This window comes from Bos javanicus, chromosome 11 (genome assembly GCF_032452875.1).
Source record: "Bos javanicus breed banteng chromosome 11, ARS-OSU_banteng_1.0, whole genome shotgun sequence".
NCBI lineage: Eukaryota > Metazoa > Chordata > Mammalia > Artiodactyla > Bovidae > Bos > Bos javanicus.
The window spans coordinates 97,791,745-97,812,878 of NC_083878.1; the positions used below are offsets into that span (position 1 = coordinate 97,791,745).

General features: G+C 43.4%; 1 protein-coding gene and 1 non-coding gene across 2 annotated transcripts in view; one reads left to right on the forward strand and one right to left on the reverse strand.

Moving 5' to 3' along the window:
• GARNL3 (GTPase activating Rap/RanGAP domain like 3) overlaps positions 1-21,134 on the forward strand; it is a 166,175-nt gene that overhangs the window by 73,212 nt on the left and 71,829 nt on the right. The window contains exons 4-6 of the mRNA XM_061433539.1: positions 2,374-2,448; positions 15,977-16,076; positions 17,680-17,798. Coding sequence (XP_061289523.1) covers positions 2,374-2,448; positions 15,977-16,076; positions 17,680-17,798 — 294 coding nt within the window. The remainder of the gene's footprint in view (positions 1-2,373; positions 2,449-15,976; positions 16,077-17,679; positions 17,799-21,134) is intronic.
• On the reverse strand, positions 11,240-11,312 carry TRNAG-UCC (transfer RNA glycine (anticodon UCC)). The gene has a single exon. It is a non-coding gene; the product is annotated as a tRNA-Gly (tRNA).

A 21,134-nucleotide genomic window follows, 5' to 3' on the forward strand; every position in this document is an offset into this window, starting at 1 on the left:
GCTGAGCGACTTTCACTTTCTCTTGCCAAATCCAGATGTGACCTCAGAGTGTGCAGAAAGCTGTTAAGCTCACTTACTGTTTATTACAGCAAAAGATTAAAATCAGCCAAGGAAACAAACACATGGGACAGAGCCTGGAGAGTCCAAATGCAGGTCTTCCAGCTGTCCTCTCCCATGGTGTCATGGTCAGCATCAACACCTCCTGGCAACCGTGTGTGATCTGCACGTGGAGTAGTGACAACCAGGGAAGCACATCTCAGTCTTGGTATCCAGAGGTAGATCTGATACCGAGAGACCCAACGCCCCCACCATACTCTCTCGTGTGGCTCAGTAGTCACCAGAGAAACAGACACTCATGTAGGACATTCCCAGGGCTTAGAGATCACCTCCCAGGAGCCGAGAATAAAGGTCAGAACAAAGGTATTGCTCTCTTTAAAATAAAAAAAAAAGTATTTATTTATCTGGCTATGTTGAGTCTTAGCTGCAGCACATGGGATCTTCATTGCAGCATGCGAAATCTTTCATTGTGGCACACGGGCTTCTCTGTCTAGTTTTGGCCCTTGGATTCCTGGGTGTGCAGATCTGTAGTTTGCAGCACCTGGGCTTAGTTGCCCCGAGGCACGTGGGATCTTAGTTCCCTAAGCAGGGATCAGACTCGAGTCTCCTGTATTGGAAGGTGGATTCTTAACCACTAGACCACCAGGGAAACCCCCAGACTTCTCTCTGGGTAAATTAAATTCTTTACTACAAAGCCTCTATTGCCCATTTTCAGTTTATCAACAGTGTAATGATCAGATAACATCAAAGCTAAACATATACATAAATCTTCTTCATGTTTTTTTTTAAAGTTATTTTGCAGGATATAGGTTAAGTATAAAAACTGTACCTTATTATGGACATTCCATGGAGGATGGTTAAGTAGGGTAGAGGTCAGGGGAGAACAGGCTTCTGGAATCTGACTGCCTGTGTTCACACTGCCTGCCTACCACAGACTAAATGTAATCTTGCCTAGTTATTTTAACCTTCCTCTGCCTCAGCTTCCTCACTCATAAATGAGAATAATGACAGAATCTACTTTGTATTATTTTATGAGACTCAAATATTAAGGCCAGAGGAATATATGGTACATAGTAGCTCTCAGTAAATATTATATTCTATTATTTTTGTATTTATCATGGGAAAAGTATATCAGTCATTTTCAAACAAACAGGTTTCCTTGAAGATAAGTGAAAAATTTCCACATATTTTCACACCTTCATGTCTCTTAAACACAAGTTAGAACATGAGATAATCATTCTTAAGAAACCTTGTATCTTTTCACTGAGTGAGTCTTGCATTAGAGTGGTGAGAAGTACCCCTCTGGGCAAGCATGTTCTAATGGGTCTGGGATATGGAAATCGTTGGCAGATCTTTGCTGCAAATTTGTGGGAAGATTTTAAAAGTTGAAAAAAAGACATGTCATTCTCTCAAGTTGCTACTGAGAAATTCAGACAATTTAGGAGAAAGTAAGTTAAATCTTGAGTCAGTGATTTGAGGAATGATGCTCGAGGCCTGATTTCCTCTTAACTCCTGGGCTTCCCTGATGACTCAGTGGTAAAGAATCTGCCTGCAACGCAGGAGACACAGGAGACGCAGGTTCTAGCCTTGGTTCTAGCCAGGGAAAATCCCCTGGTGCAGGACATGGCAACCCACTCCAGTATTCTTGCCTGGAGAAAATCCCCGTGGACTAAGGAGTCTGGTGGGATACTGTCCATGGGGTCGCAAAGAGTCGGACAGGACTGAAGCGACTGAACACAAGCATGTCTCTTTCTGGCTTCGAGCTCCTTGAATGAAGACTATTTGCAAGAATCACATTGCTGGAGCTAAAATACAGTCTGCCTGCCTTGGAAAGGGCTAATTGGCCTTTTGGAAACTGAAACTGAATGAAGCACAAGAGCTGTCTGTGATGTTAGTAGAGCCTTGAGTTTCTGCCAGCCATTAATTGTTTTTTAGGCTTTCCTGTGAAGGCAGATGAACTTGAGACTTGGCTTTCCCTTTTGCCATCTGTGAGCTGCACTTGTCCGCCTATGACGCTTATTAAGGTTGATTTTCAGGGAGCGTCCTTTCAGTGCTTTTCCATGTTGGAATATGTTCAAATTTAGATTTGATGCTCTTACTGTCCACTCTCGTGGGCTAGGTGTTCCTCACTCTTCAGCTTCCTAAAGACTATGGGGCCACCTGTGTGAGAACGTGATTGACAGCTTCCGAGAGACAGTCAGTTTCCAGGTTGGGCCCTCCAGCTCTTGCTGGATCTGACTTACTTCTAGGCAGATACAGACAGATGGAAGGGGCATTGCAAACAGCTTCCTAACCGAGTCCTCTTTTGTTCCCCAGCTTATTTCCAGTGATGCCGATGGAGCCATCCAAAGGGCCGGAAGGTTTCGAGTGGAAAATGGCTCTTCAGATGAGGTAAGGAGGCCTGTACATCACTGAGCACCTGATCATGGCACCTGAGATACAGCTGTGAGCAGCCTGTGATCCTCATTTCCACAGAAGACCTGCCTGAGGGGAGCCCGGGAAGGGTCAGTAGGGCTCTTCAGAGTTTGCTGGAAGGGAAAGTACCATTGTTCTTTATATGGAAGGTGCTATTAATAGGGTGAAGGTACCCTTTGATAGATCTGTAATAAAGCCAGGGAGACACAGGAAGATGGTCTGCCAGAATGGGGCCAAAGACAAATTCACATAATCCTTTGTGAACGGTCCCCGGAACCCTAGCTCTTCCCCTTTCCTGGACTGGTCAGCTTGGCACTGCCATGTGAGCAATGCCGAGGTCCAGGAGAGAGAGGCAGAATGACTGTGATTACAAAACGTTATCTTTATTCAGAGGACAGCAGGAAAGGAGACCGTCCCTGTCTGCCACTGCCTGAGGCCCTAGCCTTCTTCCTAGGCTCTGCTGGTCATCCGTGCCATAGGCCACAGGGCCTTGCCTCACTGGCCTTTCTCTGTTAAAACTTCCATTGCCAAACTCCCCTGGTGGTCCAGTAAAGAATCCACCTGCCAATGCTGGAGACCCGGGTTCCATCCCTGGCCTGGGAAGATCCCACATGCCTAGGAGCAACTAAGTCCATGTGCCACAACTACTTGAGACCACCCATGCTCTGCAACAAGAGAAGCTACTTCAATGAGAGGCCTGTGCAGAGCCATGAAGAGTGGCCCCTGCTTGCCGCAGCTAGAGAAAGCCCACGTTCAGCAACAGAGACCCAGCACAGCCATAAATAAATAAATCTTCCACTGTCTGCTCCATCCCTAAATGCCTACCCCCAGACCTGCAGAGTGCTAAGCCCCCCAGCTTTTTCTTCTTTGCTGCCTCTCTGAGAGGTAGCCCACTGCAGTGCTTCAGCAGCCCCAGCTTTGGCATCAGGCAGGCCTGGGTTCACATGCCAGCTCCCCCGTCTCCTAGTTGTGTGACCCTTTCTGAGCCCATATTCTTCATCTGGGAGAAGGAAACAGTCTTGGGATTGTTGAGAGGATTCAGCGAGCTGAGCTTGTAAAGCCATTAGCACTCTGCCCGGTATACAGTGAGAGTTCGGTGAGTGAGAGCTGTAATAGTAATCATGGTTGTTGTCGATCCCACAGATAGTGCTGGGTGGCCAGCCTTGCCCTCCCGACTGCCTCCTTAATCATGTTCTTGGTGATGGGCTATGAATTTAACTTGAAAGTCACAGCATTCAGTAAGTTGTTGCTCATCTTCACCTTTGCCTTATCTTAGCAAAGCCCTTCACCCAGACGTGGTAACTTGCCTTTGCTGGGAGGCAGAAGGGGTAGTCCCCACTTGGGCTAAACCCCTGAGTAGCTGCCCACATACTTCTTGTCCAGAATGATGTCAGCTGACCTGCATAGAAGAAAGAACTCCCAGGGAAATTTGCTTCTGAAACTTGGAAACAGCCATCGCCTGGTGGTCCTGCTCGTGAGACAAGACAGTCCTATCCTCACAGAGTCAAGCCACCAAGGGTGTCCCAGGAGCTAAGTCGGGAGAAGAAGCCTCAAGTGCTCTTTATCCAGTGCTCAGAAATCTACTGGCCACCACACCGAGTATCTACTTGGAGAACTTAAGTCCCAGAAAACCCAGAGGTTACTATACCACAGCACATCTTTCTGCTTCCAACATTTTACAGAACTTCAGCCCAGCCTGAAATGAACAAACTGCATTGGCTTGTCCCATCAGACATAAACACATCTTTGGCCCCAAGAGAGGAAATGGCAACCCACTCCAGTGTTCTTGCCTGGAGAATCCCAGGGACTGGGGAGCCTGGTGGGCTGCCATCTATGGGGTTGCACAGAGTCAGACACGACTGAAGTGACTTAGCAGCAGCAGCAGCAGCAAGACCAGTGTCTAGAGGAAATCCATACCTCCCCAGAAAGACCTAAATGGAGCCTTCATGTGGTCCTAAGATCACCACATACTTTGGTTATCAAACACTCCTCACCTGGCCCTGTCTCTTGGCCATGCCTCACACCAGAGGACAAGGTCAGGGACTGCAACTCACCTATGGTGGATCATGGGCAGCAGTAGTTCTAGAGTCAGGCTGCTTGGGTTCAAATCCTGCCCCACAATTCACCAGTAGTACAGCCTTGGGTGGTTCACTTAACATCCTTGAAACCATTTGGTGGAGTTACTGATTTAATAAATCCTTGTCGTCTGTTGTGTTTAAAACACAGTCCCGTCTCGGATTGCTTCTGTGGAAAATACGATACCAAGGCTCAGCTGTTGTCTTACGTTTTGTTTCCACCAAAGCCATGAGTGTGAGTGCTCTGTTGGAGCCCCTTGGCTGGTTTTATATGGCCACAGGCCAGCCCTCCTGTAATTTGCAGCTCCATCCTGTATCACCTGGGTGGTTTAAAAAGTCTCAAGCTGGTCTTCAGTTAAAAGCGCTGGACAGTGCTAGCACCCTGCCTGATAAAAGATCATGGAGGAACCTGAGACTCAGAGGGAAACAAACCTGCAGGCTCTGAGTTTGTTAAAGCAGTTAGTGCTTTAAAAGGCTCAGTACAGCTGTCTGAAGTTTTTCAAGCTGGTGAACAAAAATTACAAAGCAATTTCATTATTGAGTTATTTTCCTCTTATTATTACAATTTAAGAGTTCTCGATACAGTATGGATACTAGGGCTTTATCAGATATGATTTGCCAAAATTTCCTCTCATTCTCTAGGTTGTCTTTTCACTCTCTTGATTGTATCCTTTGAAACATAAGAGTGTCTTAATTTGATAACATCTAGTTCATCTATTTTTTGTATTGTTGCTTGTGCTTTTCGTGTTGTATCTAAGAAACCATTGCCTATTCTAAGGTTTTTTTGGTCACTTTTTATAGTTTGCTCTTCCCTTCAGTTAATGTCAAATTTGTTTTTTATTTCTTTAAACATAGTATAATGGTTTTATTATCTATGGCTGATAATTCCCATATGTGAGGTTTTTGGTGACCTTCTGTCTGTTAGACTTTTCTCCTGGCACACGCTCATGGTGTACTATTTCTCTTTGTGCTTGGCTGCTGGAGAATCCCAGGGACGGGAGCCTGGTGGGCTGCCGTCTATGGGGTCGCACAGAGTCAGACACTACTGAAGCGACGCAGCAGCAGCAGCAGCAGCAGCCTCATTGTGTGCTGTTTGTTGTTCTTGAAGATGACTTTTTAGGAATAATGGAAGGTGTAGGATGAGTTGCCCCTTGGTAGAGCGTGTGATACTGCAATTTAATAATAAGAAATATATCATTTGGTCCTTGAGCTTCTTCCTGGCACAGAGCTCCTGAAACCCTTGGGATTTTCTAGTGAGGGTGATCGTGATGTCTTTAGGAAAGCCCCTAAGTTTCCTAAGGATGGGGGCTGGTCACTAGAGCCAGCCACGTGATTAGAGGGTTAGAACTTTCAGTTCAACCCTAACCTTCTGGGAGGGCAGAGGGGCTGGAGATTGAGCTGAATCGCCCATGACTAATACTTTAATCAATTGTGCCTATGTGATGCAGCCTCCATAAAACTCCAAAAGGACAGGGTTTGGAGAGCTTGCGGATGCATGAACAATGGAGATTCCAGAAGAGGTGCACACTTGGAGAGCATGGGCGCTCCACACCTGCCCACATCCACATACCTTGTCCTGTGTGTCTCTTCTATCTGGCGGCTCCTGAGTTATGTTCTTTTATAATAAACCAGCAATCTAGGTAGTACAGTGTTTCTCTGAGGTCTGTGCTCTAACAAATTAATCAAACCCAAGGGGAGATTTGTCAGAACCTTCAACCTACAGCCAGTTAATCAGAAGCACAGGTGACAACCGGGATCTGCAATTTGCACGTGAAGTTGCAGAGAAGAAGCAGTCTTGTGGGACTGATCCCTTAACCATCGGGATCCGACCCTATCTCTAGGCAGACAGTGTCAGAATTGAGTTGAATTACAACTGGTAAAGAATCTGCCTGCAATGTGGGAGACCTGGGTTCGATTCCTGGGTTGAGAAGATCCCCTGGAGAAGGGAAAGGCTACCCACTCCAGTATTCTGGCCTGGAGAATTCCATGGACTTATGTATAGCCCATGGGTTCACAAATAGTAGGACACGACTGAGCAACTTTCACTTTCACAAACAACCCAGGCCATGTGGGGAAAAACCACATATTAGAATCACTCTCAGAATCAGAGGAAGGGTTTGCTTTTGCTTTTGCCAGACACCTTGAAACTAAATTCCCAGCTCGAGACTTTTAAGCCACCCAAGTAATACAGAATGGAGCTGCAGGTTTACATGAAGGCTGGCTTGTGGTCTCAGCACCTCAGAGACACTCCACTCAGCACAGTGGCATCCTTCCTTGAAGTCTTTGGGAAAGAGGTGGTCCTTTCTGGTTCACTCTTTTTTAAAAAATGGTTCTTTTTTAAAAATATGTATTTGTTTATTTGGCTACATCCCCTAAGACTTGCTGTCCACTGCTGTCGACTCCATCACAGACTCTTGGCACATCAGCACAGTCCGTGGACCATACCTTCCTGCTCCAGAGTTCAGCTAAGCCCATCCCCCACCCAAGGCATGAATCCCTGTGACAGCTTTGCGAACAGTCAGCTCATCTGTCCCTGCCTGAATATATACTATCTCCAGGAATGGAAACTTGATCTCTCCTTGATAGGTTTTTGTTCTCTCTGGATACCAATCAGTTCCGACACCAACTGAGTCGAGTCTCCTACAGTTCAGTTCAATTCTAACCCTGACAACCCAGAGCTAGCATCAGACTTCATGGGCTTCAGGCTCAGTTCCACCAGCTGCCCTCACTTTAGACACCGGTGTCAAGTATTGGGTCCCCACACATCCGTTTGACTTGACTACTAAGTCAGAGGTTCCCATAACCCCCCTCCTCATGTTCAGTAATTCACTGAAGTGACTCTCAGAATTCAGGAAAGCACTTTACTTACCATACTCATTCATTAGAAAGGATACAACTCGGGAACAGCCAAACGAGAGAGATTCAGAGGGCAGGGGATCGAGGGTGGGGCATAGAGCTCCTGTCCCTCTTTGAGTCCACCGTCATCCCAGCACCTTGATGTCACACCAACCCAGAAACTCACTTAGGTGTAGTTGATTAAATCATTGGCCATTGTTGATTAACTCGATCTCCAGCCCCTCTCCCCTCCCCAAAGTTTGCAGCGTAGGGCTGAAAGTTCCAAGCTTCTAATCAAGCTTGGTCTTTCGAGCTGCCAGCCCCATCCTGAAGCTAGCTGGGTGCCCACCAAGAGTTGCCTCATTTGGACAAAAGATGCCCATGTCACCTTTATTACTCAGGAAGTTCCAAGGGCTTTAGGAGCTCTGTGCCAGGAACCAAAGACCAAATATATATTCCCCATCGTACCACAACTCTAAAGTTCATTACGTTTTTCGGCATCTCTCTTTGCTAGAAAGTTCTTTCTATTGAACAGCATCCATCCGTCTTTATTTTCCACTCAGAGTTTCTATTTATGGTTTCTGGAGCCTGTAGTGTAAGGCTGAGCCTTCTTCCACATGACAGGCTTTCCAGCATTCCAGGACATCTGCTGTTTTTCTCCTAAGACGTGGACTCAGTTCCACTTATCATCACCCTTGCCACTGCTCCTTGACACATGTGAGGAGCATGTTAATGGATCTTTTAGGGGGAAGTGCTCAGGAATGAGCAGCTAGCTCCGGGCTCGCCCCACACTGCCACAGAGGCTGACTCCTTCTCTTCCTTGCTATGCACACGCTCCTCTTTTCACGAAGCCTGAGGACTCATTAGGCACCTACAGTATACTAACCCCACCCCTACCCCACCCCAGTCTTTTCCATGTGTGCTGTTATTTCACTGTGAGGCAACTTCATGCTGCAGTGGAGATGTATTGGAGTCAAACAAACCTGGGTTCAGACCTCAGCTCCGCCACTTACCAGACAAGGATTCAAGGTTGCTGAGCCTCCATCTCCTACTGGATAAAAAAAAGAGAGAGAGAATTGCTACTTTATAGCACCTGGCCTTCTCCACCATGTACTTGTGTAATTTGTGTTTGTACCTAAGTGTAGGATTTTACAGTTGTCCAGGCTGAATTTAATCTTATTCATGTGTCCCATAATTGCTAATTATCAAATTTTTTTGACATCTTGATCTGTCATCTGTTAGCCAATAGGCTTACCCCCCTGAGAATCTTGTATTACCTTCAGATGTGCTTATCCTGCCATCTGCGTACTCATTCAGGTTATTAATTAAAATGAATTTGACCCTCGGGTAGATCACTGGAGACCTCCCTTACAGCTCACTTGTGTGTAGCAATTAGTATATGATGAATCAGGGGGACAGTCTTTCAGCTTTTTACAGTTATCTTCCTTAGCACGGGAATGGTTCTCTTACACACTGCTGTTGTTTGTCACTAAGTCATGTCAGACTCTTTTGGGACCCAGTGGACTGTAGCTTACCAGGCTCCTCTGTCCATGGGATTACACACTGTTGGGGGACATGTAAATGAGTACAATCCTTTGGGAAGGCAATTAGTAATTATTAAAGATACATATACTGAAACTTCCCTGGTGGTCCAGTGATTAAAACTCTGCACTGTCAATGCAGTGGGTGTGAATTGGATCCCTGGTTGGGGAATTGGGATCCCACATGCCACATAGCATGGCCAAAATATAAAAGAAAACAAAGAAAAAGAAAAAATTCATATGCCATTTGGTCAGCAGTTCTACTGCTAGGATGTGCATTGAAGCTTTGTTTTAAAATAGGAAAAAAATAACCAGGAAACAACCTCAGTTTCCATCAGTAGAGGAATGATTTTGAAAATCATGATACATTTATACAATGGAATGCTTAGTAGCTGTTAGAATGAAGTAGCGGTAAATGTAATACCGTAGGAAAACGTTCACCATACAGCACTAGACTTAAAGGCAAACTCCAGAATGGTTTGTTTGATATCCCATTTCCTTAAAAACAAACAAAAAAGGTAAGCATGCTTGCCAATATGCAAGAAAATTTCTAAAGGGACACCTTAGAATTTAATAGTAATTGCTTCTGGAGTGGAAATGGGAGGTCAGGGAAGAAGTTAGAGGACCTTAACTTTCTACTTTAGGCCCTTTTATGTTTACATAGGTTTTGCATCTATACTCAACTGAAGTGTTTAATTTTTTTAAAAAGCTATGTAATCGTTAAAAAGAACAAGGTAGATCTGTAGATACTGACAAGAATCTAAGATTTTTTCTTAGTGAAAGAAGTTTCAGTGTAGTATCTATAATCCTGCCCCACTTATGAAAGTGGGTTATGTGTGTCTATGTTCATATGTATGTATGTGAATGTGTGTGCATACGTATAAACACATTTTTGTAAATGCATAAAAGGACCTGAGACTATCCAAACCAATCCGATGACATGGTTATTATAGGCAAAGAAAGTAGATTAGGACATGGGGGTTGGGAGAAAGAAAGGATTTTAATTTCATGTGATTTCACTTTCTTCAACCAGCTTATATTTATATTTGCAAGTTGACATTTTTTAGTTTATTATTTTAAAGATCCATCTTTTTATTGCCAGTGTTCTTTTGCAATTTAGCCTAGAAAGTGAGGGCAAGTCAGTTTTAAAACATTTGCTCATTAATTAAACTCACTCTAGAAAGAACTCTGAAAAATGACAGGCATCACATGAAACCGTGGCTCTCATTTGTAGTCGGAGTGCTTGTGTTATGTGGACTCCCTGCTTAAAGTCAAATATTAGAGAGCATTCAGATAAAATGCGTGTATTACACATGGATTTTTATTAAGTTCTCCTCACAGTATCTTGGCCATATACAGTCATCTTCCTTCACATCCCACAAGTATATGTGGTTAAGCAAAACAAAACAAGGAACTCAACAAGGAGCTTTTGTGGGCTTTGGAATCTAATGCAGAAATGATTCAGTCTCAAGACTCATTCAACCCTGTGGACGTGTTCAGGCAAGTCTGCAGTATAGAAGAATTTGAGTTAATTGCTCCACAATACCTTCTAGCAAATGATTATCTAAAAAGGGATACAATTAGTATGGGTATTTGCAATGTTAAAGTTTGGTTGTCTGATAAATGTATTCATCGGAATATTTCCTCCTAACTTTCTTTTTGATTGATATCAAGTAAATAATGTTTCATCATCACCTTGAAGTGCTGTAGGAAGTTTCTATATCTTTGGAATCTTCTCTAAAATTTAGGTCATACTTAAAATAGTTAAAATTTATTGTAAAACTAAAACAACAATTGGGTACTACTACACCCATTCCAGGGTGGTAGTGGCAAAGAATTTGCCTGCCAGTGCAGGAGACATAAGAGACGTGGGTTTGATCCCTGGGTTGGGAACATCCCCTGGAGGAAAGCATGGCAACCCACTCCAGTATTCTTGCCTGGGGAATCCATGGACAGAGGAGCCTGGCAGGCTACAGTTCATAGAGCCGCAAAGAGTTGGACATGACTGAAGCGACGTAGCAGGCACACATGCACACCTACTCTAGAACCACTAAAATTTAAAGCACTGAATTGCTCAGAGTTGACCAGAGAATGTGGAGCAATTGGAAGTCTTCTATTTATTGATAATTGTGTAAATTGGTGCCTTCCTCTTAGAGACTGTTGATAACATCTACTCAAACTGAATGTCTGTATCCTCTGGGTCCCAGGATGTACACCCAACAGAAAAGAGAGTTCACTGTGGCTGTATTCTTTTCTGTGTGTGAGTTTTATTTATTTTTTAATTTGGCCATACCATGTGGCATGTAGGATCTTTAGTTCCCTAACCAGGGATCAAACCTGTGGCCCCTGCATTGGAAGCACAGAGTCCTAACCACTAGACCACCAGGGAAGTCCCTATCATGGCTTTATTCTTAATTACCAAAAACTGGAAACCATTCATATGTCCATCAACTGGAAAGTGAATACATGAATTTTGGAGTTCATACGTGGACTGCTGTGTAGCAGTGAGGCAAGGTTGAACTACTGCTTCACTGATAAAGTGGATGTCACACACGTAAGGTCTAAGAACAAAGGACCTGACTCAAATGAATACAGATGATATGATTTGGTTTCCATGAAGTTCAAGAGTAAGTAAAACTAATCTATGGTGATAAAAGTCACAACAGTGCTTACCTTTCAGAGTGTGATTGAGTGTTGATCGGGAAAATGCATGAAGGAGCCTTCTGGGGTACTGAAAAGCTTCTCTGTCTTGATCAGGTAGTTACAAAGGGTGTATGTGCATGCGTGCTCACTTGCTTCTGTCCTGTCCAACTCTTTGAGACCCCATGTACTATAGCCCACCAGACTCCCCTGTCCATGAGATTTTCCAGGCAAGAATACTGGAGTGGGTTGCCATGACCTCCTCCAGGAGATCTTCCCCACCCAGAAATTAGATCCACATCTCTTGCATCTCCTGCATTGGCATGCAGTTTCTTTACCACTAATGCCAACTTGGAAGCCCACAAGGATATATATATATGTGTGTATATATATATCCTGCTGCTGCTAAGTCACTTCAGTCGTGTCCGACGCTATGCGACCCCATAGACGACAGCCCACCAGGCTCCTCCATCCCTGGGATTCTCCAGGCAAGAACACTGGAGTGGGTTGCCATTTCCTTCTCCAATGCATGAAAGTGAAAAGTGAAAGTGAAGTCGCTCAGCCATGTCCCACTCTTCACGACCCCATGGACTGCAGCCTACCAGGCTCCTCCGTCCATGGGATTTTCCAGTACTGGAGTAGGGTGCCATTGCCTTCCCCGATTGAAAATCATTTCACTGTACACTAAAGACTTGTGCACTTTCCTGTCTACTGCTGCTTATTATCAGGAATTGGAACTGGTTTTCAAAGTCTTTCTTCTGGGCTCCTGAGCAGAGGGATTTTTTTGTTTTCTGCTTAGCCTCCATTTCTTTTGTCAGTTCCTGCATGTTTTCTTGTCTTTACTCTTGTCTTTACACCTCATCATATGTGCTTTTAACAAGGGACAGGAAGTGTCTTGCTCTACGAGACTCACAACTTTTTGGGTGTTGTTTTTCCCCAGTTTAGTATTCTGTGAAGATGAAAGTTAAATAGGTATCTTTTTGATCATTAAAAAAAGAACTCATAATTGACAGTTTGTACTCAATGGAGGTTTGGGGTGTGACACCGGCCAGAGTCCCATCTCTCACTCCCAGGTGCATGCTGCCTCTTGCCTCACCTGTATTACACCACTCCGCTGGTGCCAACACTCAGAGCACTAGGAGGCAAGTCTGCAGATTCAGGGCTGCAGAGGGTCTAGAGTCGGAGGACATTTTCTACGCCTTTGAACCCCCTCCTCAGAATAATATTTTTTTATGCTTTAAACAAGATACATGGAATTATAAAACAGTTGTATTGAAATAGTTATAAAAATTACTTTTAAACCTAATTTATAATACTGTAATATACATGCTTTTCAATGAATATATTAAATAACAAATTCAGCAGCAGATATCATAACTGTTGTAATTTTGAGCAGTATTTTGAGAGATCTGCACTCACTGGGATGAGTTCTGAAAGTATCTGTGATTTTTCTTTTTTTTTTTTTTGGTGACATGGTTATGAAGGCTGTTCCTTCTACTTTTTTTTTTTTTGCATACATTCATAATTGAATGAAATGCTGAATTTTAGTTGAAAGCTGGGGAAAAGAAAGATTTTTTTTTTCCCCAACCAAGTTCATGCTCCCTCTGGGTTCTGTTAGAACCCTTGGTATAGAGCATTGATTCTCAATGCCCATCAGAAATCACTGGGGATGCTAAAGAAGCTCTCTGAGCCATGCAAGTGTTGGAGGTTCCAGAGGCTTAAGTGTCCTGGTGACTGAAGAGTTTCCTCTCCAGTCTCTGCTGATGCTTTATAGGATCCAGGGCCTTGGAACCATGACACACACCATACACTGTGGGTCTGATGGTGTAAGGCCAGTTGCCGTGGCTGGACCCCACCAATGTCTGGTCAGATGATGCCTGAGGCTGACTGCTGGACTCCAGGTGATGTCATAGCTGTGTGCTACATGGTGGCAGAGTGAAGAGAGCTGTGGACCAGGAGCACTGCCCGTGGTTTAGGGTTATAAAACGAATAGCTTTTGACAGTGAATCAGCCAGAGATTCTATGAGGAACAAAATCCAATTATATGCTCTTCTCGAATCACATCAGAAGGTCAAAACTGAGAGGCAACATTTTGGGCAGATGATCAACATTACTGTCACCAATGAGAAACAGATGGACATCTTGAAATCTGATCTGCTGAGAAGGACAATCCTTGCTTATGTTGTATTCCAACCAAGCACACATCACTTGAATCTAATCATAGAGAAACATCATACAAACCCCAAATGAGGAGTGCTTTATTTAAAAAAAGAAAAAGAAAAATAAGAGGTATGTGTGTGCTACATTCTTCAGAAATGTCAGTGTCACAAATGACAAAGAAAACCTGTGGAAAAGTTCCAGATTAAAGGAGTCTAAAGAGACATGACAATCAAATGAAAATGCTTCAAGCAATACTGTTGAGTCAATTGACAAAACTGGAATACAGATAACAGATTAAAGGATTATATCAAGGTTACATTTACAATTGTTGATAAAGCTGTATCGTGGGTTATGTAAAAAGATATTCTTCTTCTTGGGAAATACACATTGAGGTATTTAAGAATAAAGGGATATTATTTATGCAACTTAGTCTTAAATGGTTCAGAAAAAGTGTGTGTGTGTGTGTGTGTGTAGAGGGAAAGTAGTGAACAAGTGGATAGTTGGGTAAAATGTTAGCAGTAGGTAAATCTGGTAAAGGGAAGACAGATGCTTTTTGCACTCTTCTTATTCTTGCAGTTTTTATGTAAGTTTAAAATTATTGCCAAATAGAAAGTTATATATATGGGTGTGGATGCGTGTGTGTGTGTGTTCAGTCATGCCTGATTTTTTGCAACCCCATGAAATATAGCCTACCAGGCTCCCCTGTCTATGGAATTTTCCAGGCAAGAATACTGGAGTAGGTTGCCATTTCCTACTCCAGGGGATATTTCCTACCCAGAGATCAAACCCACATCTCTTGTGTCTCCTACATTAGCAAGCATATTCTTTACCAACTGGCACACCTGGGTATAAAGATATATATAGATAGATATGAAATTTTAGCCTACTTTTTACCCCTTGGTAGATTAAAAAGGCAGAACATTAAATAAAGCATGCAGAAGATGATGTAATGGTTAAGATTAAAAAAAAGAAAAAATTCTGACATTGGATTTGATTTGTTTCAGCTCCACTGCTTATTATCTCTGCCATCTTAGGCAACATAGTTAGCCTCTCTAAGCCTCAGTTTCCTCATCTGAAAGTAGGGGGCTAAAATCAACTCTGTTTCATGAGTTGGTGGAGACACTATGGAGGTGATGTATGTAAAGTGTGTGGCCTAGGACCTGGCATGTAGAGCTCTTTCCGTGAATATCAGTATTTCCAGAGCAGTGAGCAAGACAGAAAGCATCCTGACTTACATTATAAAGTAATGTAACCCTGAAGGCATGCCAGAAATACATACAGAAAAGAAACCTATAGATTCATCTACTAAATATGATACATAGCCATTTTTTAAAATCCAGCAGTAAGTATGTCAGAAGAATACCTAGAAGGGTGTATTTCAGAAATCTAAGAATGATTCAGTATCAGAAGAGCCATTAGGGTAATTCATTACATTACTGTGATTTTCCCCATTTAACCTATTTGCTCAATCATTGCCCAAAAAAAGCTTTCAGTAAAATTCAATATCCATTTCTCAGAAAAGCCTCTTTATAAACTTGGAATTGAAGGGAACTTCTTCAGCATGATAAAGAAAGCACCACTGACCACAAATGTCTAGTAAATCTCTAGAGGCATGTCAGAATGCGAAAAGAATCTGCCAGTAGTCTGGCACATGGTGCAACAGAGATGTCAGTAGAGTTTCAAACTGTACATTCAGTATGATTCCATTTTGGTAAGAAAATGTTGGGAAAAAATTAGAAGGAACCATATCAAGTCATTCATAATGATTATTTTTGGACAAATGATTCAGATTATTCATTATGTTTATCCATATTTTCCACATCAATTGAGTTACTTGTGATAACTTTTTAAATTTTTACAAAAAATATGAACACAGATAAGATGCCAGGATATTTTCCAGGTGCAATGTGCCTGTTACAGGGATAACAATCAGAAGGGCCTGCCTCTAGGGGGCACCAGCTTCCAGATATCCTGGAAGCTTCCTACCAGAAAGGAAAAAAACTTTCAAGTTATATTTAAGTTAGAAGTCGCTTAACTCACTGGTTCACCTGGTGTTTTTTCCTCCACCCCAAGGACCTCCAGAAAATTTATATGATGTGGGTTTAGACTGGGTGTCTTTTCTAATAAGAACATGTGGTTACAGCCCTGTTCGTAAGCTTTTAACAGTGACTTTTCTGCTTCTTTGGCATCTGGTTCATTGCTACCTTGTTTACTTTCTAAGTCTCTTAATGGCATAACTTTGTTCCATTACAGAACGCAACTGCTCTGCCAGGTACTTGGCGAAGGACAGACGTGCACTTAGAGAACCCAGAATACCACACCAGATGGTATTTCAAGTATTTTTTAGGACAAGGTAATTATGCCATTCCAGTGGTTGGGAAGAAAAGATATTCAGAATGAAAATTAGTGCCAGTGTAATTTCTGGTACCCTGTATATGTGAAACTTATTGGATTAGAGGATACTGAGGTTAGGGCAGTTCATTTCAAGGTCAGTTGTAACCTCTATAGATTTGAGGATTCAATTCCGAGTCTCAGCCCTAGCAAATTTTCTCAGTTTTAAATTTATTACTTATATTTTTAATTTTTTAATTTAATTTTTTGCCAGTTGTTTTTGACCCTGGGGAGTTACAGAGGATTAAGTAGTCTGAATAAGTGATTTGCAAGATGAGAAAAATTTGCAGGGCACAAAAAACTTTAGACTCAACAAAGCCTGTACTCAGTCTGCAGTGGGTCTTGAACACTTGATTCAAGGTAATGAGGAGAGAAACGATTCCCTGAGCTCCAGGGCCAATACAGAACAGAGAGGCATTATGCTATAGGTTCTGGTGACCAGGGTTTATTTGTCACCTGCCATGTGCCAGACACTGTGCTCTGGCAAAGGTAGTTATGATCCCTGCCCTTGGGACTACAGACTGATTCCTGGGTCTGGTATTATCCATATAGGACCCTATACCAGTTACTCCCACTTCTCTGAGTCTTAATCTCCTTATCTTTAAAGCAAAGATGTTACTAATATGTATATGCCTAGGAGGTTTGAACAGAAGTATCAATGAGGCACAGTAAGCCTGGTGCCTGGCACATACCAAGAACTCTGTTATGAATAGTGGTGTACATTTTGACATGAAGGACTCATGTGATGATACATGGAAAGATGAAAACAGGAGCATGGTTAGCAACAGATGGTAGTGAGAATGGAAGAGTAATCACTATGGCAGGATTAGAAATGAGTTGAAGAAATTGCTTGTCAGGCTAACTCGTTAATTTATTTTTATTGATTTATTTGTAGAAGATGTGATACTTGAGCTATTCGATTGGACCCAAATGATATCTTTTTAAAAATCAGACACTGTATTATTCTAAGTTCATATATTTGGCAAGACATATCTCTTTATAAAGAAAGAAATGGAGGGAGAGTTGCTATCTTCCCAATTACTTGAAAGCCTTTGCCTGGAGTAGTGAGAACTTCTGAGAAAAGTGGTGCCATCAGTTTGGATGCCTTCAGTTGCCTCAACTGGCTTAAATTTCAAGGGAGAGAGCAAGAGGCCAGAGATAGGGCAGGCTCTGGGGTTGCTGGAGTCAGAGGCTCAGTGATGTTGTCTGTGCTGGCCCTCCCCAGAGTTACAAGATGGTTGCAGTAATTCCAGGCATCATTTCTAGACACCATCTCCAAGGGAAAAGGGAAGGCCATCTTCAGCAGTGAGGAAGACTTCTCAGAAACCCCTTGACACACTTCTTCCCTTGTCTCACTGGCCAGAATCGGGTCATATGTTCATTCCTGAGCCCATACCTGGAAAGCATGATTAGGATAGAGTCGCCAGGTTCTGTCCTGAGCTGGGCTGGAGATTACCATTCTCTGATCCTGTGGGAAGGGCTGGCTTCCACCTGCACTGCCCACTGCTCCCAGTGCCCAGAGGAGCCAGCTGCGTTTTCACATTCTGAATCCTCCTCTTTTCCAGTCCATCAGAACTACATTGGAAACGATGCCGAGAAGAGCCCCTTCTTCCTGTCCGTGACCCTCTCTGACCAAAACAATCAGCGTGTCCCTCAATACCGTGCGATCCTTTGGAGGAAAACAGTGAGTGTCTGACCTGCACCTGGAGTTTCAGCACCACTCCACAGAGTTTAATCAGTGTCGTTGTTGGCTTTTTTCCTACGAGGATTTTTGAGAGGGCCTATTGAGGATTATTCTGTTCGCAGGAGAGACCTTCATGCTCTGAGTTGAATATCAGCTTTTCCTACATAAGCCACTAAGCAGACATGTACCTCCCCCTCAGTCTCTGCCCTCTGGGAATACAGGACTGTGTTAACCTTTGCTGTTACTGGTACTGAAAGTGATAAGCTGACTCACCTTCAACTAAAAGAAATAAAATTTAGTGGAGTATAATACTGTTACACGGGCCCAGTCCCTAGGGGACCCCTGTTTCCACCAGCCAATCTCAACCACTGAATCAGCTGTGCTCCTAGGATTTCTTAGAGGCTTAGCTCCTTTCATCAATATCACGAGGTAGAAAAGCAACCTGAGATTTAACAAATACCTGCTGCCCACGGTGGGCTCTGGACACTGAGCTGAAAGCAGACTCTTTCAACTCAAGGCACAGGTCTTTCTTTAACACAGGAAAGTTTTTTTATGTTCATTAATGTTGCTTCTTTCCTGTTTTGATTTTTTTTTTCTAGTAATTCTTAGATTTGACCTCTGTCTTTCATCTTCTACCTTTTCTGCTTCTCTTGGTCTTTTTTTCTTTGCTCTCAGAGAAATTTTTAGAGATAATATGGACCCTGGAAAGAGCAAAGCATTGGAGTTAAGCAAAGTAGGGTTAAAAAAAAAAAAAAACAAAACTCAATAACAAGTTCATCTGGGTTGGATTTGAGAAGATTTCTCATGCCCTCTGAGCCTCCACTTTCTTCTTTGTAAAGTAGGGAAGGTTCTGGGATGTAGCTGACAGAATGATGAGTACTAACAAGACTACATTAAGTGAGATCTTGAAAATTTACCCAGTGTCCCAAGCCATCAAATCTTAAACTGATTAGATGCCTGAAGGTTAAAACATTTTATTCTTGGATTGGTGAGTACAGCATATAATTTAACAAACAATAAAACAAACCGCACTTAGAAAATGTTAGTTCTCTTATTTGGTATTCCCACTTGATGGGTACCTTTGTTGAAATCCAGTATTTAAATAATCACATGCTGATTTTTGTCTCAGCTACATAGGATATCTAAATTGCTATGTAGATCTTTTTAGAAAAGACATAACAGAAACTTAAAAGAACAGCAATTTTTATATACATATACGCACTTTTGCACACATGCATACATAGAGAGCAATAAAGTAGCAACTTCAAAAAGCCCAAAAAGGATTTCCAGTAACCACTACAGAGTAAACTGTGGCTAGGAACTTCTTGTAATGATTAAAAATAGTAATAGTAATAACAGTGAAATCTAACACTTACTGAGCACTTGCCATATGCTAGCTAAGTCCTCCGAATACGTAGGTGTTATTACAGTTTAGGGAGCTTAACCAACATGGCCAAGGCTACATGCCAGTAGGTGGCAGACCAGGCAGAACCCAGGGCTCATGCTGAGCTGTCATCACTGTGCCCAGTTAATCCTAGATGTCATTCTTTGACCCGTGCTGTCACTCTCCCTAGACTGTGATCTCCATGAAAGGAGGGGACTTAACTGCTTGGTCCTCAGTATCCCTAGCAGCAAGCCCAGTGCCTGGTACATAGGAGGAGCTCAAAAAATATCTGTTGAATACATTAATGGGATGATTAATGACATGATTAATGACTAACGAAGTCCAGCTTAACCAGTGTACTCTGTTGCTGCTATTTATATAAACATCTATGTTTCAGAAAATTTTAAGCAGGTTTAAGGTAAAAATCTGATATAAAATAAAGTTAGATCTTACTCATGAATTATTTCCTGCAGAATTTTGGCCTTACCACTCCCCCGATGCCAGTGCAATCGGGGTTAGTTTCGCCGTCAGCATGGCTGCTCTTGAACCAAGTTTGAATGACAGTTTTATAAGATAGTGCTGGGGGACATGTGCCAGTTTTCCCCAAGAGCGTGCATGATCATCTTTCTCCTTAGCTCCCTACTGAGAAGTGAGGGTGCCTTCATCCAAAGCCTCTTATCTTCTGCAGAAAAACGCTGTTTTCTGCCCTCCTCCACTGACTTATTTTATGCTTGCCTACTACAGTATTCCAGTCTCTTCTGGCTTAAACGTTCTCCTTGGATGACTATCTCTTCTGGACAAAATCAGCCTTTCGGATTTCTGTCCACTAACCCTGTTCCTCTTGAAGGTGATATTTGGGTGCAATAAGAGAGGGTTTCTGAGACCTCACAGTGGCCAGAGGTCCACCCAGGACCCTCTGGGTTCTTTCTGGTCTCTGTTGTAGAAGAGCAACCTCTGAGATGTAACTAATCTCCTGGCTTTTAGGGGGTCATTGGAGAACGCCTGTCTGTGAAGTCCTTGTCCTGGCCACTGGCTCCTTGTAGTGAAGTCACCAAATGCAGGAAGCCTCTGACCTGATCCCAGGTCTCTGCCAGTTGCTGGAAGTGCTCCAGCCTCTCGGCCTGGGGCCAGAAGGGGAGGGGCCGGAGCCTTATCTCCAATATCTAATCTTGTTGACCAGCCATGCCTGAAGCTACCCCTCAGGGTGTTCAAACAGGTTCTACCTGAACATCCTCTGGAAGGCCATGTCTGGGAAGTTTGCTAGTCCAGGTGCCTCCAGGCCTTACCTTGATGTCCTTGCGGCCCCTCCACCCCACCCCCATCCAGGTCTGTCCTCAGGAGGCAGGCACCCAGGGCCCCAGGGCCTAACCCCTCAGCTTGCCTGTCTTCCTTCTGCCTTCCTTCCACCTCCCTTTCAGGAGCCAGGGGTCGTGCCACACTGCCGCTGCCTCTGTCTGGAATGAGAGTTTCTCAATCCCGTCTTCTTCCCTCAGGAAGTAACTGTCCCTTCACTTTCTGGACGGTTGCCAGGTTCTGCGGAGGAAGAGTAGGGCACATGCAAGGGAAAGTTTTGCTTATTTTAATTTCCAAAGATAGTGTCTAGATTACCTTATAAGTTGTGTAAGCGCTTAAAGGAAATGAAGACAGAGAATGATATGGGAGGCTGCCAAAGCAAGCTCGTCCAGGGACGTCTCCTGAGGAGCTGATGTTCAAGAGACCCAGAGGATGCAAGGGAACTGGCCACGTAGAGAGTAGAGGGAGGGGCGGGGGGCAGTCAGAAGGAACAGGAGCCTTCTGGGACGACTCTTGGATGGTGAGAGAAGTCAGGGAGGTGGGATTGAGACCTGGGACCACTGTGGAGTTAGGATGGGCAGAAAGAGCATTCAACCCCCTCTGAGTAGTGCCAGCGCCCAAATCCAGAACTCTTCTCTCAGCCCTGAATCTTGCAGGGC